General features: G+C 42.8%; 1 protein-coding gene across 3 annotated transcripts in view; it reads right to left on the bottom strand.

Annotated features, from left to right (window-relative positions):
* Positions 1–798: 798 nt before the first annotated feature.
* map2k7 (mitogen-activated protein kinase kinase 7) overlaps positions 799–26990 on the bottom strand; it is a 104856-nt gene continuing 78664 nt past the window's right edge. For all 3 annotated transcript variants that reach the window (XM_052042093.1, XM_052042094.1, XM_052042095.1), the window contains 3 exons: positions 20661–20803; positions 14117–14162; positions 799–7960 (listed from right to left, as the gene is read on the bottom strand). In XM_052042093.1, coding sequence (XP_051898053.1) covers positions 7823–7960; positions 14117–14162; positions 20661–20803 — 327 coding nt within the window. In that variant the 3' untranslated portion in view covers positions 799–7822. The remainder of the gene's footprint in view (positions 7961–14116; positions 14163–20660; positions 20804–26990) is intronic.

Raw genomic sequence — 26990 nt, 5'->3', positions numbered from 1 at the left:
ACGTAATGCTCACTTTGGCTGTGTGTGTGTGTGTGATATGCATGCAATGTATAAGCCATCGACGTGAACGCTGCAGTTAGAAGTTAACTGCAAAGATTATAATAAAAACTTTATTCAAAAAAAACATAAAAAAATAAAAATGCAATAAAACTGCATTTTCTTCTTGAAGACATCCAACTGACTGATAGATTGAACCATTTTGATTGATTGATTCCAGGTATCAGTGTCTAAGCTCCATCCCTGTGGCCCTTGGACATCCCTGTGGCACAGGTTCCAAAACACTGAGCATAACGTCATCTGTGTGTGTGTGAGAAGGGGGAGAGGCTGCCTGTCCCCCTGAGGACAGCACAATAACCCAAGGCACCCAGAGAGTGTGTGAGAAGGGGGAGAGGCTGCCTGTCCCCCTGAGGACAGCACAATAACCCAAGGCACCCAGAGAGTGTGTGAGAATGAGGAGAACTCAAGAAGCTCAAATGCCCCTTAACAAACTACACTACTGAAAGCTGTTAACAAAGGTGTCTACTTCAGCAGAAAGGGCTGAAAGTTTAATTCTAAGTCTAATGCAACTAAAAAATGAACTTAGAACAAAGATGATCTCACAGCAATGAAAATCAAAAATATCTGCAGATGCTGGAAATCTAAAATAAAAGCAGAAAATGCTGGAAACACTCAGCAGGTCAGGCTGCATCTGTGGGAAGAGAAACAGAGTTAATGTTTCTGATGAAGGGTCTTCAACCTGAAGCATTGACTGTTCCCCTTCCCACAGATGTGGCCTGACCTGCTGAGTGTTTCCAGCATTTTCTGCTTTTATTTTACATCACACAGTTCAGGGAGTGGAAAATGCTGCAGCACAAGTTGTCCTAAAGATTCTTTCTGAATTCAAAGTAAATTTTCAGTGAGTGAGCAATGCCACCACTTTTCTGTCTACATTCCTCTTCATTAGAATCAGTGCTGAGTCTAGGTGAGCATGTGGGTGAGTTGTTTTGAACATCTGAGTCCTTATCTATTCAATGGACTTCAAAAGGTTATCAGCAGTGGCCCTTTAGTGAGCCCCATCACACAAGCAGTGTGCTGAATGCCTCCAGGTGCACCTTGCATGCTTCTGATCACAGAGTCAACCAGACTTGCGCTGCTCTGCCGATCGCTAGGACAGCACTGCTCTGCATTTCAAAACCATTTCTCTACCTTTGATCCACTTCCCTTACATAACAAAAATCTATCAACCCGAGTCTTGAAAACTGTCCACCCCCATTATCCACTGTACTTTGGAGGAAAGGGAGCTCCCTATTCTGCTCTCTCTGGGCCAAATCTGTCAGCTAATCTCACTTTGATGACAGCAATTTCCACGAGTCATGATGATGATCACACACCTTCAGAAATCAGGAGATGGGATCTGGCATTCTACTGGCCATTTCATTCCCAGCTAGCACATTCAGTCCATGCACTTCAAACTGAATGGAAACACCCCCCACCCCCCCAAAGACACACACACACACACACACACACACACACACAAATCCATTGCCATCACCATTACCCACATCAAGGGAATAGAGTGTTGAGAATCCATTGCAAGGGACCACCTCTTGAAGTTATGCCATAGTGCAAAAAAAACTTAGAATGTTTGCCAACTGCACAATATTACCATCTGGCTCTGCAGACTATATTAGCATATTTGCACATTAATATCACACAAAGTCACATTGAGGCTTTAGAGTTCACCACTGGAAGCCTTTTAAAGGCTTTATAACAGTGAAACTATTCAAGGTTTCTAACTGGCCAGAATTCTCTGTTACACACATACACTAAAGAACTTGATAAGAAACCAGAGCAGGCCTTGGCATTGTAACCTCACAAGACCCACGCAGTAAGATTATGGCTTATCTCATCATTGGCCTCAACTCCACTTTCCTGCCTTATCCCCATAACCTTTGATTCCCACAGACCAGACACCTAGAACTGCCTTAGGTCTGAGGGCTGTGGGTGCTCCTTCATCACGTTTAAAGGTGAGAGTTTTCGATGAAAGGATGCCAGGTTTATAGTGATGGGGCAGGAAAGTGAACTGGATGTACTAGATCCGCTACAATTACATCAGACACGGGAGCAGCAGTAGGGTCACAAGGCCCTCAAGTCTCCTCCACCATTCAACAGCTGTGCTAATCATTGGTCTCAGCTCCATGTTTTGCCCAATCTCTTATAATCCAAAAATCTATTAAACTCTTGAATATTTTTAATGACTCAGCATCTACATCTCTCTAGGGTAGTGATTTCCAAAGATCCACAACCCTCTGTGAGAGGGAATTTCTCTTCTCAATCTTAAAAGAAATTCCCTTTTCATGAGCCTGAACCCTCTAGTTCCAGATACCCCTTTAAATAAACTAACAAATAAACAACTTTGCAGGATGCATCTACTGATACAATCTGCTGCAATTAATAATCTGCTTGTTCAAAACAATAAGATTCCCAGGAAGATTAAAGCTTCTAACAGGCAAATTTTTTTTTCTTTGGTGTTTTTCTCTGTTTCATTCGGCCAAAAGCTACAGGATTCTTTTCTGAGCTGAATTGAAAATGCTCTGTGGATAGTTTATTGCAAAGTGCCTCTAACATTAGGAGCCGGTTGAAAGAATTTCAAGGTATAAGCAGCATGAGATTGTGGTGACAACACGAGATGTTAGCACACTACTCCACACGCAGGGAATATTCCATCTGTTAACAAGGAAGTGCTTTATATTCCGATTCCTGAGAGAGTGAAAGGATTCGGGATGGGGGGGGTGGGGGAAGAAGGTTAAGAAAATAAACAATGACCTTTCCATGGGGCAAGTGGGCTTCTCTTCCTCTGTAATTGTGTGATGATATCACATCAACAGTAACTTTTTGGGGAAGCTGAATGTTTGCAAATAGATTTTTAATTCAAAACTGGCTTGTGAAAGGTAGTATGAAGGGTCACAGAATTAATAATTACATTATCACACCTGCTTCACCTCTCCAGTCCCCTTCGTACGCTCCCACTTTCACGTACTTTCTCACATACCTCTCCCCTTTCTAAATCACGTGACAGCATGTTTGCAGCTAAATCTCCAGCAACAGTACCTTGTAATTCTGAAACATGAGCTTCAGGATCTTGGTGTTGGTCTGCAGCCTGTACTTGAACACTGCACCCTCTAAACAAGGTTCCCACATAGGACCCTACCACCAGGACAATTGCTGTCCGGTTGCTAAAAGTGCTTATCAGCTAATCCTCAATTTATAGCTGCTCTTCAGAAGATCAATCATGTCTTTCTCCATTTCAACAAGCAAAAAAGTACAAGCTCTTCTTCATTCCATACTTGAGCACCTGCACATTTCTGGAAGACGCAGATCATTATCCTCACAAGAGCACAAGACAATAGGAGCAGAAGGAAGCCACCAGGGCACTCAAGCCTGCCCCACCATTCAGTGTGATCATGGCTGATCTCTCCTGGGCCTCAGCTCCTCAATCTAAACACAAACAGTGTGGACTGGAGGCATCAGACTTTGAAATGGCCCATGCTACACATCTCAGGGCATTTTTGCAACTTCTGACCAAACTCCAAAAGAAGGAACAGCATCAAGAAAAGCAAACTAATTCCGCTGGCACAGCAGATCCAAGGCTTTTGCACACAGAATATGCCTAGATTCCAGATCCTTGATTTGTTGATCATTGATTCCTTGATGTAATCAGAGATTCCTGTGCTCCAAAGGATGGGAAATGGTCACGCCTACAGATAGAAATATTTCACCAACAACGCATCTGACTTTTGACGTCACATTACGTTGATATGAAAGAAAATATTGTTAAATGTGGCTGGAACTTTGACCTCAAAGGAATGAAATAGTTTAAACCACAAGCTACAAATCCAAGCAGTTCCTCTGCTCACAGCCAATGTACCATGTTTTACAACCTATTTTTAAATCAATGTCAAGGTTCAAAGGAGAGGAAAACAAGTGTGGAATTTTCCAAGTATCCAAAGACATCCTGAGCAATTATGAAACTTGCTCAATATGCTGTTGACAATATCTGACAAATTCTTCCAGTCTTCACCTTTTGTTTAACTGCACAGGGCTCTGGTCCATGTGAAATTTATCCATATCAAGAGAATGTTCAATGTAGAACATGAGCATTTAATCGAGTGCAGAGATTATTGCAATATACAGTGGTTTCTGGATAGCAGCAGTTTCAACTCGTTGTACTCTAAAAGCTAAAATGTTTTTCCACTGAGGTGCTGTGGTAACTTTTACATGCAACCTGATCTTCATACACTGCAGAAGCATCACCAACTGTTCAATATTAGATTGTGGGCTGAATGGTTCTTGTTCTTTGCTGATCATTCCATCTTTAAATAACGCAAGGCCACCCCTGGAATACTGCTGTGAGAAGAAGTGTTAGACCAGGGAACTCGATCTTAAATTGTGGTTTCACTTGGAAGGCAGACTGCCAGAATGCATATACTTTTCAGATTTTCCATGAGGTAGCTCCCTCTTCAAGCTTTAGAACGTATGCATTCAATTCTTATGCATATGGGAAGTGCTTCAGTTTTGCAGATCTGATTGTTATATCAAAGAACAGAATGGGAACCTAAACAGAGTTATGGCACAGTTACTCAGCTCATCATCTTCCTCTATCTATTGCTCTTTGTAGAACAATATAATCAAACCAGTTCCTCAGTATTTTCTTTGTTGATACTTGTAGAATGGGAACTGGGTCGATGGACATTGAACCCTGAGAGTTTCAGACAACGTCAGGTGCTCTGAAGATCTCGTTACCTCATGCCTGTACTCGTTGCTGGCAAACTGAAAGATGTTCTTTGGGTGAATTCAGCCAGGCCTGTGGTTGGTTGATCAGAGCGTATATGCCGGTTTCTGGTACATAGATGATAGCAAAGGACCTGAGAATTTTCAGATAAAGGAAACTTCTTGATATAAAGGAGTGACTTCATGAATAATCTTTCAGCAAGCATGATCTGAAACATGATGCCATTTAACAAAGATGCTCCTTCTCTTTACAGAGTGATCTGGATCATCTAATATTTAAAGTTATGTTTAAAAAACAAGTGGAGGTGATGATAAGAGGGCAGTGGATCAGTGCCACCAGCCTGATGGATTTGTAGAAGTATTCCAAAGTTATTCTGAATGCAATAGAATTTTTGGCTCTGTGTGCATCGCACTGGACTCTGAGAAACTTCATTCCCAACTCTCAACTTATTTGGTGTAGTCTCTGTGGGAATCACAGACTGCTTCATGTCTGAGTGACTGCAGTAAGTGCTTTGTATAGGTGTAATAATCACAACGGTCTGCTATCCCTCATGGACTAGAACCTGATCTTTGCAAACAATTCAATGGATCTGCAGTTTTCAAACAAGGCATTTATTGTTGTATGTCTAAATTAATCTAAACCAAATACTATTTGTTCCTTAAGGTATCTTTAAAAGGAGTTCTTTAATGTAATCCTTTATGCCTGCCTGCATCAAGGATTGAATCAGTTTTATTAATACCATTTCTTGGTTCTATTCTTCATCCTGTTTTGGTAACTCAAGCATATGTGGGTACTTCATTGAAAGATTAAACTGCCATGCTATTTCTGTACTTCTTAATCATGAGAACACCCAGCAAACTGCTACTCACCACTGATAAACCCTGCACAGCCTTCCAATTAAGTCTGATCCCCTCTATCTACCGCTCTCGCTCACCTTCTTTCTGAGACCTAATGAAAACCCTCAACCTCCTCATACACACACCTCAGCTCCATTTCTAAACTAATTCTGCAGCCCACTCCTTCAAAATTGCATCAAAATGCAAGCCAGATTTTCAGCTTCCACCAAAAGTACAGGAATTATACACCCTGTTAGAAATAAATGTTTGGCCCATGGGGAAAAGAGACATTGTTTAACTGTTCTGGATTGAGTTAAATATATAAATAAAACAATAACCATATTATTTGTTGAAGTAACCAAACTTCGCATGTGTGGACAAAATTCACAATCAGTGGACCTAGAAATTCACAACAGGATTGCAAACACTGAATGTTAAATCAGTTTGTTTACAATGAACCTGTGTCCTAAACAGATGGTGATTTAGGGAAGAAAAACAAGGATGGGTTGACAGGGATATTGTATAAAATTCTTTACTCACTGAGTGCTCTCCCACAATTCCTTGACATGGGTGAGGCTCCAAGCACAATTTCACTCCAATGTACAGAAGTGCTTTCAGAGATAATACCAATAGGTGTGATCCAAATCTTCAAATTTACAACATGCAGCACAGAAACAGATGCCCGCTTTGTCACGTTGAGTGTAAAATGACGATTGGTTTGAGACTACAATCAACTGAAATCAATACAAATCAAAATTTGTTTTGAATGTGCCGGCATCAGTTGTTTTCAATGTGAAGAATTACACAATTTAATTTAAAAATAACAGCCTCAAAGCATGAAAAAGCTGAAGTCTTGCTCTACAGAATTCAGAATTTTCTCTATTTGAATGCTCATGGAAAGGCAGCCAACCCCTGGAGCACAAACCATGCACTACCTGCCCATAGCATAAGCTTCCTTCTATCCCCTTCACTCACCACAGAGAGAGTTGAGTGAAGCAGCCCACCAACCTGACCCACTCCCGACCATCCAACAGGGCGTGGCTGGAACCTACGTAAAGCTTTCCTCACAGTGCAACCTCACAAATGGAAACACATCCTCCAGCAAATGCAGAAAGTAGTTGCAAACCAGTAATGAACTAATTTATCAACTGTACAATGGCAGAAAATATATAAGAGGCAAGTATAGAGAAAGCACAAACAGATGTTTGTAAGAATGAGAATCAAACTGAGTTTTATAAAATTCCACCCATTGGGCTTGATCCTGCATCACCAACCTCAAGGCAGGCAGCTGGCAACTGGGACACTGACATAATCACCCAAACTGTACTGGCACCCGTATGTACAGCAACAACTATGCAGGTACTAGAAAAAGAAATTGCCAGCACAAGTGTGATTTCAGGTTGCAGCAGCACTGACACTCACTCAGAATCATTATTTGCATATGGAGGTTGTTTACTAAACCACTGATCATCTGACATTATCACCCAGTGAGTGAACCTAGGTTACAGGCACTGGACGTGCATCATAACACACTGCGTCAAATCAACTAACAAGAAAAAAAATTACCAAGCAAACAGTCTTGGTATATTCTGCCAGACTTTCACTTCAAGAGTAATTTTGAAAGCCCTGTCTGATCTGAACCTTTTCCAAAAAGGCTTTAAAAGTAACTGTCTGAAATAAAATAAAGCAGCAGTTTCTCATGCGTTTGAAACACACTAGTCTATTGTATAACACAGGTGCCTGCACACTAATACATTGAGAGTTCACATCAGCTACACTTTCATATTTAATAAATTAGGTAAAATCCTTTTTTTTGATCACAGTGCATAACCCGGTAGTATTTAAACACTATATAAAGTTGCGATTCCTCTGCAGTGTGCAATGACCATTTGTCCCGTAAGGAGAGATTAACGGGGAGGGCAGAGGTTAACGGCAGCGTGTAAGCTTTTCACAGTAACAGTGAAACAAACCCTTAGTCCAATATGTGGTCTGCAACACCTTTCCTTGTTTACTTTCTACAGACTGAAAGTATCTTCAAACACACAACAACCCACACTCCTGAGTCAATCAAAAAGAACACAACACTAGACAGAAAAACCATGGATAGACTATGTACAATTCATCGGTCTCAGGAGCTCTGCCTGATGATGCGGGTGTTGGTGGTGACTTGCCGACACTCCTTCCTCCCCCACAGGTTCATTTAGCACTCTGCTGGCTACCTGGAGAAGATGGGGAGATGTTGTTGGCTGAGGATGCTGCTTGATCGTGGGGATTCAGTCTTTGCCATAACTTCTTTAAACCATGAAGCTACATCCACTTCTAAAGTCTCGTAGCGTTTAATAAAATTGTGTTCCTGCAGTGAGAGAAAAGGAAGGTGTCAATGCTGCTTACTCAAGTAGAGGGAGGTTTGAATAAGATAACGCCCCAACCCCTCAATCTCTTCATAACTGCAGAGGCATATAGTGAGGTGGCTCTGAGCTGTCACTGGCCAAGTCCTGAAGCACATAGTTACCAAGTTCTGCAGTAGACGGTGAGAGAAAAGGGCAGAGGATAACCCGTAGTGAACTCATTCTCACCAAACTACCTGCAACAGTTGCCACCGGGTATACTGGCAGGAGTTACCATCACACATGAATACTCACCCACTCCACAACCAGTAGCTTCAGTGTACACAGTATGTAAAAAGCACTGCAGTTACTCAGCAAGGAAATTTCAACAGGAAATCACAAACTTGCAACCTAGGCCATCTGACAGAGGCCCAACAAGGCGGAGGGAGGGAGAGGGGGAGGGAGAGGCTGATGAAGACAGAAGATGTGTTTGAAAAAACAACCTGCAAGATTTGCTCCAGGTTATGCACTGTCCTGTCCTTTGTCATTCCTTCATTGTTGCTGGGTCTAAACTCTACATCCTCCGCCCACCACCCACCAACAGCACTTTGAAAGGACCTTCTTCAGCAGGACTGGTGTGTATGAGAGGCTTCAACTGGGTGGATAGGAGGAAGCTTTTTCCCGTAACAGACATAGAACATAGAACAGTACAACACATGAACAGGCCCTTAGCCCACAATGTTGTGCCAAACTAATGAAGTGCCTTACTCAACTCATCCCTTCTGCCTACACAATGCCCATATCCCTCCATTCTCTGTACATGCATCTGCTTATCTAAAAGCTTCTTAAATATCTCTATCGTATCTGCCTCCACCACCACCCCTGGCAGCGCATTCCAGGCACCCACCACTCTCTGTGTAAAAAAAACTCGCCCCACACATCTTTGAATTTAACCCCTCTCACCTTAAATGCATGCCCTCTAACATTAGATATTTCAACTCTGGGAAAAAGATACCGGCTGTCTACTCTATCTATGCCTCTCATAGTCTTATAAACATCTATCAGGACTCCCCTCAGCCTCCACTGTTCCAGAGAAAACAACCCAAAATTGTCCAACCTCTCCTTATAGCACATGCCCTCTAATCCAGGCAGCATCCTGGTAAACCTCCTGCACCCTCTCCAAAGCTTCCACGTCCACATCCTTCCTACAATGGGGGCGACCAGAATTGAATGCAATACTCCAGATGCGGCCTAACCAGAGTTTCATAAAGTTGCATTGTAACTTTCTGACTCTTGAACTCAGTGCCTCGACAAATAAGGGAAAGCATGCCATAGCCTTCTTTACCACTCTATCAACTTGTGCAGCCACTTTCAGGGAGCTATGGACATGGACCCCAATCCCTCTGTACATCAATGCTGTTAAGGGTCCTGCTGTGTACTGTCCCTTTACATTTGATCTCCCCAAGTGCAACACCTCACACTTGGCTGGATTAAACTCCATCTGCCATTTCTCCACTCATAGCTGCAACTGACATATATATCCTACTGCATACTTTAACAATCTTCTTCACTTCCCCAATGCCACCAATCTTTGTATTGTCAGCTAATTTACTAACTAATCCATGTTTTCATCCAAGTCATTTATACATATCACAAACAGCAGAGGTCCTGCAGAACACCACTAGCCATGGACCTTCAACCAAAATAAGTCTCATCGACCACTACCCCTTGTCTTCTATGGACAAGCCAATTCTGAATCCAAATGGCCAAGTCACTGTGGATCACATGCATCTTAATCCTCTGGATGAGCCTACCATGAGGGACCTTGTCATAGACCTTACTAAAATCCACGTAGACACCAATCATCTGTGTCACCTCCTCAAAAAACTTAATCAAGTTAGTAAGACATGACTTGCTCTGCACAAAGCCATGCTGACTGTCCCAAATTAAGCCATGGTTTTCCAAATGCTCATAAGTCCTATCCCTAAGAATCCTCTCCAATAGCTTCCCTACCACTGACGCGAGAATCACCAGTCTATAGTTTCCAGTATTATCCCTATTTCCCTCCTTGAACAATGGAACAACATTAGCTACTCGCTGGTTCTCCGGGACCTCGCCTATGGCTAGAGAGGACTCGACAATCTTGGTCAAGGCTCCAGCAATCTTATGTCTTGCATGGGGACTTATCCACCTTAATGTTCTTTAAGAGACCCAACACAACCTCTTTCTTTATCTCAAAATGCCCTAGTGCATTACCATACTCCACACCTATCTCACTATCCTCCACATCCCTCTCCTTTGTAAATTTCTATGCAAAGTACTCATCCTCAGCCCACCACCTTCAAGCACATGTTCCCTCCTCTACCCCTGAGTGGTCCTACCCTCTCCCTAGTTATTCTCTTGCTCTTGATTTATGTATAGAATGCCTTGCGATTCTCTTTAATCCTACTTGCCAAAGACTTTTCATGACCCCTCCTCGCTCTCCTAATTCCCTTATTGAGTTTTTTCTAGCTTTTTTATAATCCTCAAGGGCTCTGTTTGATTTTAGTTTCCTAAACCTTATATACGCTTCCTTTTTCTTCCTGATTAAACTCACCTACTCTCTTGTAATCCAAGGTTCCTTTACCTTGTCCTTCCTTCTCACTGAAACATCCCTGTCCTGTACTCTGTGCAGTTGGTCTTTAAATCCCCCACATGTCAGATGTGGACTTGCCCAAAAACAGCTGTTCCCAATTAACTCTCCCTAGTTCCTCTCATAGTTTGCCCTGCCCTAATTTGATACCCTCCCGCAAGGTCCACACTTATCCTTATTCATAGATATCTTAAAATTTGAGTTGTGATCACTGTTCCTGAAATGTTCTCCCACTGAAAGGTCAGTCACCTGGCCAGGCTCCTTTCCCAACACCAGGTCCAGTATGGCCCCTCCTCTCATTGGATTATCTACATATTTAAGAATGTGGCTAACAAATGCTGTCCCATCTAAAGTTCTTGCACTAAGGGGGTCCCAGTCTACGATGGGGAAGCTGAACTCACCCACAACAATAACCTTGTTGTTTTTGTTCCTTTTCTTAATTTGTTCCAATGACATGTCAAAGACTAGAGGACATAGGTTTCAGGCAAGGGAGAAGAGGTGTAGCGGATGGGAGGTAGAATATTTTTCACTCAGTGGGCAGTTGGAGTGTAGAACGCAGTGCCTGGGTGTGTGCTGGAGGCAGGTCATTTCACAACATTTAAGAAGTGTTTGGGTGAGCACTTGAATTTTTTTGCCAAGGCACAGAAAACTACAGGCCATGGGCCGGTAAAAAGTCACTCAATAGTTAGCGTGAACAGGATGGGCCAAAGGGCCTGTCACTATGCTGTAGGACGCTACGACTGCAGAAGTTCAAGAAGGCAGCTTGGGACGGGCAATAAATGTTGGCCTTGCAATACTAATGATAAAATTCCCATCCCAAACAACATCCCTGTGACTACCTTATGACATTCTCCTTGCACTTCCGTGCGTCGGCAGCCCACCCACACTCCTGTGACAGTTTAACAGGAGCTGGTTCTGTTTTCTATTCCTGTAGATACAAAGTCAAGCTTTTTGTTTACCGTATAATCGACATGAGTAACACCACTAATGATCTGTCATCTAGGCAGCAAAGTCCCTCTATTCCACTAAATGTTTCAGCCTTTAAGCTGCACCCCCTTATTCTGCCACTTCAAATGCTTACTGTGCATGTTCTCAAATCAAGGCCCAGCCACCTAGCCACCCTGACAGCTCCAAGTTCTCACACCTCCAAGCTGTGACAGTACCTGCTTCCACTACCTTAGGCCGTGTGTTCCAGATTGCAACCACGATCCAGGTGAAAAAATTCCTGAGATTCCCTCTGAAACCTCTTACTCTTCACCTTACACACCTCTGACATGGGGAAAAGTTTCTTACTATCTACCCTAGCTACTATATGTGTCTCATAATTTTGTAAACCTCTGTCAGGAGCCCCTCAGTCTCCTCTGCTCCAAGGAAAACACACCCAGCCTGTCCAGCCTCTGCTCACAACTGAAACATTCCATGTCAGGTAACAACCCAGTGTCTGTGACACTTCATCATAAACATGAGGATACTTAAGATTCATTAAGAACACACTTGTTTTTCCTCTTGATATGCTTAATCAAATATGGCTTTTGTTCTAGAGATCTGTAGATCTTGGTGCTTAGTGTCTCAGTTTACGAAGGGAAGTGATGATAACCAAGGTAACTCCCTGGCTTCCCTGCATCTATTATTTTGAAGAGGAGGATTTCATTTTCCCTCATCTACTCCTCTCACCCAATTACCCTGCTCACAAAACTATAAACAGAGCTTTCAGAAATTTTGTTCCTGCTTCCACAGGATCCTTAACAGCCAGTCAAATGTCCTTAAGCTCCAGTAAGGTTTTAAAACCATCTCTTTAAGAATTGTTATCTCCATTTTCTGTCTCAAATATGCCACTAGGTTTGACAATTTTGATCTTTATCCACCTCCAAAACTCAGTCATAATTTAATAACTCTGCCTTTCATTCTCCTCATCACCTGCACCCGACCTCACCTCCACCCGACCTCATCTCCACCCGACCTCATATCAACTGGAACTAACACAAAATACTGCAGATGATGAAAGTCTAAAATACAGAGAAAATGCTGCAGATACTCGAGAGGTCAGAATGCATCTTTGGAGAGAGAAACAGAGTTAACATTTCAGATTGATGATCTCTTATCACACATGATGACACCGACACGACTATTCTCTCCCTCAAAATGAACCTACAAAGAGCTTTATGAGTGGGTGAGAACACAGCAGATGGAATACTGTGTGGAAAAATGTGAAGTTATCCACTATACTACAGCAAACAGAAAAGCAGAGTATTTGTTAAATGGTGAGAGATTGGGTTACTATTCAAAGAGACCTTGGTGTACTTGGGTTCACTGAAGGTCAAGATACGGGGGCAGCATGTACTTGTGAGGACAAATGGAACGTTGGCCTTTATCACAACCACATTTGCGTACAGGAATAGGAAGGTTACTGCAACTGTAGAGAGCCTTGGTTAGACTGCACCTAGAGCACTGGGTACAGTTTTGGACTTCTAAACCAAGGAAGGATATATTTGCCATAGAGGGAGTGCAGTGAAGGTTACTAGTGTGGTTGCAGGGATGGTGGGATTGCTGTACAAGGAGATATTGAGTAGAGAGAGACTGTATTCTTTACAGTTCAGAAAATGGAAGAAGATCTCATCAAAACATAAAAGATCCCTAAAGGATTAACAGGCTAGAAGGAAGATGTTTACCTTAGCTGAGGAGTCTAGGATGGGGACACAGTTTGAGAATAAGTGACAGGTCTTTTGGGCTGAAATCAGGAGAAATTTCTTCACTCACAGATTTGTAATTTTCAACCCTAGATGCCGTGGAGACTCCATCATTGTGTTCTTTCAAAGCAAACATCGACAGATTGCTAGACATTCAGGGAATCAAGAGATATGGTGAAAGAGCTGGAAATGGAGCTGAGGTAGCAGATTAGCCATGATCTCCAGGCTCAGAGGGCCTGCTCTTTACCTTCGCATAGTTTTGAGTTGTACTCTCAAGGAGTTTCAGAACTCTTTCTGCAGAGGTTCTCTTTAGCTGGCCTAACGGTAAATATTCTTTTTTTATAGCTTCAAATAAGATCATATCTTCCAGACCATCACAAGTTTGACAAACCTTCTCCTCTTTCTGGAGTATATTTTTTGTGTTCCTCTTGCTACCTGCTGTTTAAATATTTCCTACTGTTGACCTAGTTACCGGTCTCCATCGATTTCTCTCATGTAATGCAGCGAAAGTCCCTTCTCATTCTTTTCTTTCCCCCATTCAGGGATCTGAGTCTTTGACTTTAACTTGTTTGTCCTAAACTGAAATAGGTTACATTGAGATTACTAGTAGCCATCTTTCCCTTGTTGGACTAGTTACAAATCTGCTGAAAGTACCTCTGATTACACTGTAGTTATGAAGAATACATCATGCAAACAGAACTGCTCAGCTGAAATGTGGAGTGAATATTCACAGGCAAGTTTATTACACTGAATGCTTGAAACTTAACTTAAGCCCAGCACCAGATCTGCATTTATCTCAGGACACAATCATGTGGACGTAATGTTACAGGAAATACAAGCAAACATCACAGAGGAATACTCACAAGCAATTTGTTGTATTTTGGTCTCTTCCTGTGATCTTTTGTAAGGCTAATAGGATAAGAAAGGAAAGAGACGTGAGAAAATAAATTGAAAACAAAGGTCAATTAGTTTTATTGGAGGTTCTAACTTTCATTTCAATTGGGATAAGCAGACGAGTTCATGCCAGTGAAGTACTGGCTTTATGAGAATATTCAGGATACAGGTCCTCCCCAGGTTATGACAGGATTCTTGTGAACTGTTTGTAATCTGAATAGTTTGCAAGTCAGAAATGTAGCCACTCAGCAATATATTTAAATAAAAACATAGGCCGACCAAAGGCAAAGTGTAGTTAAACCAAAGTGTTTAACTCAACCACTCAGATAATGCGTGAACTGATCCCCAAACGACTGAAGATGTCTGCAGTCCCACAGCAGCCAGCAAATCTATCTCGGTGGTCTGCCAAATGCGCATTCGTATGTACGCAGTTTATACAACTTGGGTGTTTGTAACTTGGGAAGGAACTGTACTCTTATGGAATATATCACAGAACCAACAACAGGTAGGTCATGTTAGGTTTTGTTATGTAATGTGCTAGATTTAGTTACCGGTCCAAGCGTGTGAGAACAGCTACCTGTTAACAATCATAATATTAGTCCAATGTTGAATTTGAAAGGAGAAATGTGAGGCAGCTACTAAGATTTTAAAATTTAGTTAAGACCGACTTCAATGGGATAAGATAGAAACAGCCCACAATAAACTGGACTATATGTTAAAGGACAGGATTAATGGTGCTGTTAAGAATTTACTATAATATGGAATCAGCTAGCACCCCAAAGGAGCAAGAGGTTGCCAAAATTTTTGCTTGCCAAAAGTGGACTGCTCTGGACAAGAGCAATAAAACTATAGCAAAAAGATAAAAATTGACACATATCCTGGGAACTGGGAGAAATATAAAGAACAAAAAAGGTGACAAAACAGTTTTAGGCTTAACAACATGGAGTATAGAAAGAATATAAAAATCAAGGCAAAAGTTGTGGACAATAATGATGGAGTAACACAGGTTCTTCGAAAACTTGTGTAAAAGATTGTAAATGAAACCAGGGAAATGGCCGGTATGTTGAGAAACTATCTTGTGTTGGTATTTGCAATAAAGAAACAATACAAAATGCTACCAATCCCCAAAAAGGTAACTGAGGCCAGCTGGGGCACAATTAAATGAGCAAAATATCAATAATGGAGAAAATAATGGCAGTAATGAGTAACAACTCCCAGGATATTTTTTTCTATCTCGGGGTTTTAAAGGAATGAGATGTAAACACTACATTTGCCCTAACTAAAATCTAACCAAGTACTTTTGATTTGGGACCCATTCCTGTGGATAAGAAAACTATCCACGTCACTCCACATGTTTAAAGAAGGTTAAAGACAGAAATCAGTGAATTACAGAACATCTGCTGGTGGGAATTTAGAATTTGCAATAAAAGGTACCTAGACACCTCAAACTTTTACAGCTGGTCAGAGAATGCTGGTGTTGATTGTGAAGGAGTCGTGCTTGGTGAACTGCTATTTCTTTATGGTTGAGTTGGTAAAGTCATTATTCTCATATAAATAACAAAATTAAGATTAAGATTTCTTTATTAGTCACATGTACATCGAAACACACAGTGAAATGCACCTTTTGCGTAGAGTGTTCTGGGGCCAGCCCGCAAGTGTTGCCACGCTTCCGGCGCCAACATAGCATGCCCACAACTTCCTAACCCATATGTTTCTGGAATGTGGGAGGAAACCGGAGCACCCGGAGGACACTCACACGGTCACGGGGAGAACGTACAAACTCCTTACAGACAGTGGCTGGAGTTGAACCTGGGTCGCTGGCGCTGTAATTGTGTGCCTGCACATACACAACCGTGCCTGCCCATGTGGTTCCGTGCAACCACGGAAATACCTATAATTGTTATTTATATGAGAACACCCGTGGACTTTCACAAGTGTTACTAAAAGCAGAACGTGGTTCAGAAATTACTGAGAGCAGGAGACAGAAGGTCGGGGTAATGGACAGGTTTTCTAACTGACAGAAAGTGGAAAATAGTGCGTGGGGCTGGTGGCTCGACTATTGTATGTATCAACAATCTAAACAATGGGACAGAAAGACACATATTCAAGTTTGCTGACAATATCCTAAGCAGTGCGGATGGAAGGAGGCAGAGAATTACAAATGTTAAATAATTTGGTATAAGGATGCACATATATAGACCATTAAAATGTCATGATCACCTACAGAAAAATAATGTACATGTGACTAATAAAGAAATCTTAATCTTATCTTGTTATTTTTATTTATGAGAATAATGACTTTACCACTCAACCATAAAAGAAATAGCGAAGTTCAACCAAGCACGACTCCTTCTCTGAGCAGCTGCAAACCGCAGGGGCGTAGGATGTGTACAATTATGTAAAGCCCTGGTTAGACCGTAACTGGAACATCTTTGAGTACCACACCTTGGAAGGATGTATTGACCTTTGGAGGGACCTAACAAGATGACATGTGCCTTGAAATCGGGCTTTACACAATAATGCGTATTGGCATGCGAAGTGGGCGCTGTGCATGACATTAATACCACAGGTTTTTCCTGCAAAAAAAACTGCAAAGTTCGTTGAAGACACCTTTAAAAAGTGCAAGAATGTTCTTTACTCAGGATTATGCAGTAAAACAGGACCTGCTATGTTTTACATGGCTCACATGTCTACTGGAGTGACACACATGCTTTGTACCAATTGCATAATGACATCGTTCCTTAAAGGCACACTCCCCTGCAGCACACGTAATGGCAGCAAGGATTGACACAGAATGTGGGTGGGGATGGAGAGAGCCTGAGACTCACCCGTGCAACTGACACGTGCTCATTAAAGCCATTGATGACAGGAGTGAGGTACTGTACTGCAAGGGCCTGGGAGACCTGGCAGGGAGTGTTGCTGTTGAAGTCAGTGTGTGCTTTGGTGAACACCGGGCTTTGGTGAGGAGAGTGAGCAGCAAAAAGGTAAGGCAAGATTTTTCCTTTTCTTCAGTCTACTAGTTGTTGAAGGGGCAGTAATGGCACTCAGTGGAGTGGTATGCTCCTCCTGTCAGATGTTGGAGATCAGTAGGGCAGTGGATGTTATCTATATGGACATTGTGTACAGTTCTGGTCACTGCATTACAGGAAGAATGTGGAGGTTTTTGAGAAGGTGCAGAAGAGGTTAACCAGAATGCTGCCTGGATTAGAGAGATTCAGCTATCAGGAGAGGTTGGTCAAATTTGATGGTTTTCTCTGGAGCATTGGAGGCTGAGGTTTATAAAATTATGAGAGGCATGGACAGGGTAGATAGAGTCTTTTTCTCAAAGCGGAAATGTCAGATACTATAGAGGGCACAGACTTAAAGTGAGTGGGGGAAAGTTTAAAGGAAATATACGAGACAAGTTTTTGTTTTACACAGAGCGTGGTGGGTGCCTGGAACGTGCTGTTAGGGGAGGTCACAGGAACAGATATGGTAGCAGCATTTAAGAGGCATTTAGACAGACACATGAACAGGCCGGGAATGGAGGGATATGCACCATGTGCAGGCAGATAGGACTAGTTTAATTTGGCATCATGGTTGGCGCAAACATTGTGCGCTGAAGAGCGTGTTCTTGTGCTATGTTCTATTAGGAAAGCTTGAGGAGGCGGTGGTTTGAATGATCTGGTCACAAAGTGACAACACCACACAGGAACGTCACAAGTGCACTCATGACAAGAACATAAGAAACACCTAACTTTTTGTGTATCATCTACTGAGCCCTTAAAGTCCTTTGTACTGCAATATTTTGGAGACTCACTCCACAATTAAAAAACAAACTTCAGTTGATGGAAATCTGAAATAAAAATCTTAAAATGTTGAAAGCACTCAGCAGGTCAGGCAGCATCTGTGGAAAGGGAAACCAGTTAATGTTTCAGGTCTGAGATCCTTCAATATAACTGGGAAAGAGAGAAGCAAGTTAGCTTTCAGTGACAGAGGCGGTAGGGGAGGGATGGATAGAACAAAGGGAATCTCTCTGTTAGGATGAGACTACAATGTGGTAATCAGATGCTTTTTTGTCCGTACTCTATGTCAGGGCTGTGGGACATGCCCAGCTCAGACTATACGAAAAAGGAACCAAAAATCACAGTTGAAGACTGGCAGAAATGGCTGGTTCTGATACAGACAGATAGAAAGTGCCAGCTACCTGAAGGTGGTGAATTTGATACTGAGCCTGGGAGACTGTAACGTGCCCAGAAGGAAGGTGAGGCGTTGTTTCTCAAGCTTGCATTGGACCTTGTAACAATGCAGGGGGCCATAGTCAGACAGGTCAGAGTAGGAGTGGGATGGAGAATTGGCACGTAACAGGGTCATTTAAGATGAGGGGGGTAGGTTCAGAAGAGATGTAAGTTTTTTACTCAGAGAGTGGTGGATGCCTTGAATGTGTTGCCTGATAGAGTGACGGAGGCAAATTCATTGAGGGCTTTTAAGAGGGGCTTGGATGGGCACATGAATGAGAGAAAATGGAGGGATATGGGCATTCTGTAGAGAGGGATTAGCCACGTTAGCACAACATTATGGGTCAAAGGGCCTGTTCTGTGCTGTACTGTTCTATGTTCTACGTCACTCCTGCAAAGAGCTCATCCAATCTGGATTTGTAGAGAACACTGCACCAAGTATGGGTGGCGTCAGTAAACAGTAGATTGATGGGTAAGAGGGACTAAGTGGCCAAGGAGAGGAACCCACTCACAAGTTCAACTACACAGTCACTGTTATGGGTTTACAGAGGCAGGAAGCATGGACAACGCAAGCTCGGAGAAAGCATGGGTGTCAGGTGCCATAGGTGTCACGGGTAGGGTGTGTTTGGGCAAAAGTAGAGACACTCTCCGTTCTGATGAAGAAAAATCAATACACAGTTCAGGAAACAGCATGAAAACAGGCCCTTCGACTCATTGTGTCCGTGCTGACTACCAAGTTCTTGTTCCTGCATCCTAGCAACTACCCCTCCACTTCCCTTCCCTCCTTTCCCCTCTGCCTGGTTCTACTGTCATCCACCTACACTCGGACCAATTTACAGAGGTTGATTACCCTACCAACCTGCACATCTTTAGGATATGGAAGAAAACCTGAACATTCAGGGGAAGCCAACATAGTCAAAGGAAGAACATGCAAACTTCGCACAGACAGCACCTAAGGTCAGGATCAAACTGAGGTATCTGGAGCTGTGAAGCAGTGGTGCTAACAGTTGTGTCACTGATAGGTTAAGGAGAAAAGAAGCCAAGGGTTACCTTTGCCCTCCAAGATGATTATATTCAAAGAAGGCGAGGCTGGGACTTAATGTGGACTTAATCAAGCAAGTTGGCAATTAATGAGTGAGTGGGTTATGAGTGAGAAACATCAAAGTCTGCAACCCCTGAACATGAAGTTGTGAAGATCGGGCCATCACAGAAAGATCAACGAGAGTGGAAGACATTCAAAGATGTTGATACTGGAGTTCAGGGAATGGTTCAGTAAAGCAGAGGAATCACGGTACATGGAGGACAGAAGGTGTGTGTAAGTAACTGGAGGAAGCCGATATAGAACAGAAGGAATTAGGAGCAGGAGGAGGCCACTCTACCCCTCAAGCCTGTCCCTCCACTCAATATGGCCGTGGCTGATCTGTGCTGGCCTCAACATCTCTTCTGTACCGGTTCCCCAGAACCCTCAACCTTTCAAATATTGATCTCCACCGTAGATATATCTAATGATCTGGGTCTTCATCACCCTCAGGGGAAGAAAATTCCAGAGATTCACCACCTTCTGAGGGAAGAACTGCCAATGCACCTCAGTTTTGAATGACCAACCTCTTGGAACTATGCCCCCTTGTTCGTAACCTTCTCAGTAGTGAGAAACCAGAAGCAAGGGTCTGAAAGGGCAGAGGGTGTGTTTGAGATCACAGGAGCAAGGAAACCAGAGGACTCGACATGATTTGATTTGAATACGGACAAGCGATCCATGCAGAGGAGAGTTTTGCGACAGAATAGGAGGGCTATAAATCTAGAGGAGAGAGGGCAGGGGAAGCTGAGGTGAAGATTAAGCAAGGAAGAATATCACAGAAACTGAGGGAAGAAAGATTAAGGACACTGTGGGGAAAACCTGTGTGAAACACAGCCAGGGTGCTTAAAGGAAAAGTCCTTCCTCAGCTAGTTTTGGCTAACAATAGCATTTTGTCTGTTCCATTCCACGCCCTTCTCTCACAATGCAAAGAACTGATGGCAACTGATGTTTGAAAATGAGTTCATCAATATAGAAAACTCTCCTGATTCAAACTCCCACTAATGAATCTTTGAACTGGTCCCATCTGCCATCACCAACTAAGCTACATGATATTACTTTGAAAAACAACAACATTTATCAGGGCCACTTCTCAGAAAGTCCTTGGCCACTTTCAATGGAGGCTGCCTAGATGCAGATTTCACTCCGTTATGAATTGGGGAAAATATAAACTGTTATGTACAGAACTTGCATTGTAAAATTTTCTCAGGTTTTACTCACCAATCTTTTACAAATGACTGGAAGTCCATTGAGAAGCCCATGCTTGGAGGAAGCAGAGGAGGATCTTCCTGCAGCACCTTTGTTAAAACCTCAAAGTCCGTTTTACAGTTTTTGTATGGAAACTGCCCTGTGGCGAGTTCAACCTGCAGACAGATGCAAACCTTGGTTAGAGGAACCTATTGAACCATGAAATACCAAAGGTTTGCAAGTCATTCCTCAATTGATTTGATAGAAATAGGTCATTATTTCATTCTACAGTGCATGAATTAAAATACAAATTCCAAATGAGCCTTAAATTATCCATTTTGCTTAAATGGAAGGATCCAATAGCCCCTACTAATGGTTCTCTCAAACTATATCATGTTTAAACTTGGAAAAAATTAGGAGTGGTACTGTTGATCCTTCACTTAAATTTGAGGAAGTTTGGAGTCCATTTATTCAATATTTTCGCATGATATAGATCCCTTTGTAATAACCTTTCAACTCAGAGGAATGGAGTTGACGACATAATATTGCTGTTTCTACTGAGAAATTTTAGTCCAGTTTTTTTTTCTGTTTGTTTTCTTTTTAAAATTGTTTTTTCTTTTAGCTTAGTTTGGTTTGATATATTGTTTATAATTTTTTTATTGTTTTAGGGATTTTTTTTTCTTTCTTTCATATTTTATAATAAATCTTTTTCTTTCCTTTCTTTTATATTATATTCATTCACTAAGAGATCGTTGGATCTACAGATTTTTTATACTTTATTGTTCTTTATGATTATCCATGCCATGATTGTTCTCCTGATCTCTTTGTATTACATGTACAAACATTGATGTTATATGTTAATCTGTATTCATTTGAAAACTAATAAAAAGAAAAGAAAAAGAGCCTTAAATTACATCAGCTTCTACTGCTCCAACAGTCACACACCATCCTGACTTGGAAAATACTGTTGCTCCTTTATCTGGGTCTAACCCTTGGAACTCCCTAACCAGCAATGATGAGGAACACCTTCATCAGAAGGACAACAGCAGTTCAAAGCAGTGACTCACTGCCACCTTCTCAAGGGCAATTAGGATCAGACACTGACCTTGCTGGCGATGCCCATATCCTAAATGGGTAAAGTGGTTTATTGTCACATCTACTGAGGTACAGTGAAAAACTTGTCTTGCATACCATTCATACAGATCATTTCATTACAACAATGCACTGAGGTAGTATAGGGTAAAATAACAGAGTGCAGAATAAAGTGTTACAGTTACAGAGAAAGTGCAGTGCAGGCAGACCATAAGGTGCAAGGTCATAACAAGGTAGATTATGAGGTCAAGAGTCCATCTTATCGTACTCGGGAACCGGTCATCAGTCTTATAACAGCAGGATAGAAGTTGTCCTTGAGCCTGGTGGAATGTGCTTTCAGGCATTTGTATATTTTTCTCCCATCAGGCAGAAGAAAGTAAAAAAAAACTGACCTGTGTCAGGACATTATAGTTACAGTGAGTGTGCTTCCCTGCTCAGAACAAAGTCCTCATCCCCAACTCCACAGTAAAACCTCTTTCACACACCGTGGACATCCCTCAACATAACCCACACAAGCCATGGCCATTGTGACTACCTGCTCCACAAAAGGAAGGTGCCAGATAACTCATTGCATTTGTGGTGATGTCCTATCATCACAACCTGACCATTAAGATCTGTTGTAGGAGGCACTTCTCCTCTTTGTATCTCAGGAGGACAATGACTGGATTGACAGACTGGACATCCACATGTGAGGCATTTTCAGTCTGCTGCAATAGCACAGACAAAGGACCACCCAACATTGACCTAGGCATTACATTCAGACACAACAAAGTTACCACCAGTTGACCTCACAAGTCCCTCCTAACAAGCATGTGGGGACCAGTCTCCATATCAGAAGAGTTATCCCATTGGTTAGATAAGCAGTAGCCTGACACATACCTGTGTCCACATTCATACCTGTGCTACCATCAGGACACATCCAACAGAGATGGTGGCACAGCAATGCACAAACAGGAGGTAGTAGTCCAGGTACCTCAACACTGACACCAAACCCATAAATTCTGACGGCATCAGATGAAATATGGGCAAGGAAAGCTCCACCTCATTGCTACCTATCGTCCTTCCGAGCTGATGATCCAGTGTTCTTCCATGTTGAACAATACTAAGAAGAAGTGATGAAAGTGGCAAGAGTATGGAATGTGCCCTGGGTGGGGAACGTCAATGCCCATTACTAATAATGACTTCACTGTTCAATCACTGATTGAACTGACCAAGTCCGAAAAGAGCAAAAAAAACAAGTTGCTGGAGGAACTTGGTGGGTCAGGCAGCATCTAGGGAGGAAAAGGGATAGTTGACATTTCAGGTCAAGACCCTGTATCAGGACTGAGAGTGTCAAGAGGAGATTGCCATAAAGAGATAAGGGGAGGGGTGAGGCAGGAGCTGGCAAAGGATAGATGGATCCAGTTCTGGGAGGGAGGGGTGGAGACAGTGACAGAGGCTGGGAGGTGAGAATTGAAGACAACAAAGGTTTGCAGATGATGGAATCTGATAAGAAAGGAAGGTGATACGTGGAACCAGATAAGGGAGGGATGGTGGGAAGACGGGAACAGTGGGGGAGGGGGATAGGAAACCCAGTGGGTTGAGAGTGTGGGTGATAGGCAGGTGGAACCAAGATTGGGAGGGGAAAGAAACTGGGTAGCAGGGGGTTGGGGGGGTGGGGTGGGCAGTTGGAAAAGGGCGGTGGTAGTAGTGAGAGTTAATTAGTCAATCAGAAGGAGAGAGAAAGGGTCAGAGGGGGAGCATGTCACCTGAAACTGAAGAATTCAATGTTCATACCATCAGGCTGTTGACAACCCGGGCGGAATACGAGGTGTTGTTCCTCCAGTTTGCCCTTGGCCTCACTCTGGCAGTGGAGGAGGCCTGGACAGACAGGTCAGTGTGGGAATGGGGAGGGGAGTTAAAATGGTTAGCAACTGGGAGCTCAAGATGGCCACTGCAGACAGAGTGCAGGTGCTCGGCAAGGCAGTCACCTAGTCTGCTCACCAACGTACAGCAGGTTGTAGAAGTTGCCTCACCTGGAAGGCCTGTTTAGGTCTCTAGCTGGTGATGAGGGGGGAGGTGTAGGGATAGGTGTTCCACTTCCTTTGGTTGCAGGGGCAAGTGCCAGGGGACGGGAACGGACGAGTGGGGAGGGATATGTGAACCAGGGGTTCACAGAGAGAGTAGTCCCTGCAGAAAGCAGTGAGGAGGGGAAGATGTGGACACAACTCCTAGATGTACTGAAACAAGACAATGGATAACCCTACTTGATGCTGTCCTCACCAATATACCTGCTGCAGCTGCAACTGTCCACGACACTATCAGTAGGATTCCTTGTGGAGATAAAGCCCCTTCTTCACACTGAAGATGGTACGGCACTACAATCATGCTGAACCATGATTTTGCTGAATGGCAGAACAGGCTTATGGCCTGGAATAGCTTTCCTTCTACTGTTACTACCAAGCCAGGAGATCAATACTGGTTCAGTGGGGTGCAGAAGGATGTGCTAGGCTTACCTATAAACCAAAAACCAACCCAGTGAAGCGGCAACACACAACTGTCTTGATAAACAGCAAAAAGGTGCATGCATAAGACCATAAGACCTAGGAGCAGAATTAGGCCATTCAGCCCATCAAGTCTGCTCTGCCATTCAATCATGGCTGATTTATTTTTCCTTCTCAACCCCATTCTCCTGCCTTCTCCCTTACTAATCAAGAACCTATCAACCTCTGCTTTAAATATACCCAGTGACTTGGCCTCCACAGCCATCTGTAGCAATGAATTCCACAGATTCACCACCATCTGGCCAAAGAAATTCCTCTTCATCTTTGTTCTAAAGAGACGTCCTTTTATTCTAAGGCTGTGTCCTCTGGTCCTACATTCTCCCACTATCGGAAACATCCTCTCCATGTCCACCCTATCCAGACCTTTCAATATTCGGTAGGTTTCAATGAGACCCCCCTCATCCTTCTAAGCTCCAGTGAGTACAGGCCCAGAGCCATCAAATGCTCTTCATACATTAACCCTTTCATTCCCTGGTTAATTCTTGTAAACCTCCTCTGCACCCTCTCTAATACCAGCACATCCTGCCTTACGTATGGGGCCCAAAACTGCTCACAATATTCCAAATGTGGTCTGACCAACACCTTAAAAACCTCAGCATGGCTCCAAACCCATTCCCATCCTCAATGTGGAATACCGTAAACAGTCCAGGAATACCTGTTCACAAAAAGCAGGACAAATCCAAGCTGGCCAATCTGGCACAATCAGTTCACTCTCAGTCATCAGCAATGTGATAGAAGGTGCCATCAACAGTGCTATTAAGCAGTACACTATCTCCAATCATCTGCTCACTTATGTCCAGTTTGGTTTCTATCAGGACCACTGGACTGCGGTCAGCATTTCACTGAGGGTGGCACCAAGGACCTCTGATAAAAATGAAGTCAACTGGCATCAGATGGACAACACTCTGATGGTTATACCTTTGCACAAAGTAAGATGGCTGTTGGTGTTGTAGATTAGTCATCATTACATGAGTTTCTTTGTCCAAACATTTGCAGCTACTTTATAAGGTCAGAAGAGGAAATATTTGCTAATGGCTGAACAGTGATCAACTCTATTCGGGCTCCATGTCTGTGTCTAGTATGACGCAGGCATAGGATGATAAATGGCAAGTAACACTCATGTGATAGAAGTGCCAGGTAATGATCATTTACAGCAAGGGAGAGATTAACCACCTGCCCTTGATATTCAATGGCATCATTGTTGTCGAGTTCTCCACCAGCAACACCCTGGGGTCAACTTTCATCAATGACTCTACTGGATCAGTCCTGTAAATGATGTAGCTATAAGAACAAATCAACGCTAACTGACTCAACTCCTGACACCCCAAAACCTTTCCACCATTTGCAAGGCACATTAGGAATGTGCCGGAATCCTCCCCATTTGCATCTTTTTCAGCTTACTCCCTTTGCAGCAAGTCGTTAAGTAGGCAACCAGCATATTGGCTGTTATTGCAAGGGAGGTTGAAATATAGCAACAATTGTACAAGGTGTTGGTGAGGCCACACCTGGAGTACCGTACACAGTTTTGGTTATACTAGCATTAGAGGCAGCTCACCAGACTAATTCCTGAGATGAGAGGATTGTCCAGTCAAGAGAGGCTCAAGAATTTAGGTTTGTATTCTTTGGAGTTGAGAAGAATGAGCGGTGATCTTATTGAACATATGAGATCCTAAGGTGGATAAGAGGGTTGATGTTGAGATGTTTTGACCAGTCAGAGTTTTGAGTGAGGGGAATTGATAAATGAGTGATCATTTAAAACCAAAGTGCTCAGAAATTTCTTTTTGGGTGGTGAATCTCTGGAATACCACAGAGGGTTATGGAGGCTAGATCACTGGAAGCATTTAAAGTGTAGATACAATTCAAGGAATTGAGGACTATGGAACTGGCACAGAAGAGGAGTTGAGGCCCGGAGCAGATCAGCCATGATGGCATTAAAGGTGGGGCAGGCTGGAGGAGCCTGGTGGCTTACTCCTGCTCCTATTTTCTTATGTTCTTCATGTTCCTAGAAGCTCAACACCATACACACCACAGTGGGCCATTTGCCTGACGCACCACAGTGGGCCATTTGTCTGGCACCCCATCCATTACCCTAAACAATTATTCACTCCAATACCATTGCATTGTGGTAACAGTGTCTCCCATTTATATAAAACTTCTTTCCCAGGCTACTCTGAAAGCACCTCCCAAACCCATGGCCTCTATGACCGAGAAGAAGTACAAGTGCAGAGAAACTTTAGGCACAGACACAGGCCTGATGCAGGATTTCAACCCGAAACTTCAATATTTCCTTTACTCCCACAGACGCTGCTTGTCCCACTGAGTCCTCCACCAGATTGTTGATTAAACGTACTTATGCTGAATGAGGCAGCACAATATGGTTACAGTTAAATTATCAGTGTATGCATGATTTGGTGTATTAGTGTTTGGCTTTTACTGTATCAGTGAGTGTGCTGCTACACTTCAGTTATAATAGTGAGTGTGCCATGACACTACACTGAGTACACCAGTACACTATTGTTACAATAACAGTCAGCCAGCACATTGTATTTGTGTGTGTCAGACACTACAGTTTCAGTTAGTGCATCAGAATTGGCCAGACAGTCTTGTTATTTAGAGTTTAACAACATGTGTGGATGAGGGAAGTATAGTTGGTGTAGTTTACATTGACTTCAGTAAGGTCTTTGATAAGGTTCCACATGGAAGCTTGTTCAAAAAGGTAAGCAATTAT

Source organism: Pristis pectinata, chromosome 31, assembly GCF_009764475.1.
Source record: "Pristis pectinata isolate sPriPec2 chromosome 31, sPriPec2.1.pri, whole genome shotgun sequence".
NCBI classification, from domain to species: domain Eukaryota; kingdom Metazoa; phylum Chordata; class Chondrichthyes; order Rhinopristiformes; family Pristidae; genus Pristis; species Pristis pectinata.
Note: the sequence above shows the minus strand (reverse complement) of the source record. Positions and strands in the feature narration are given on the sequence as shown.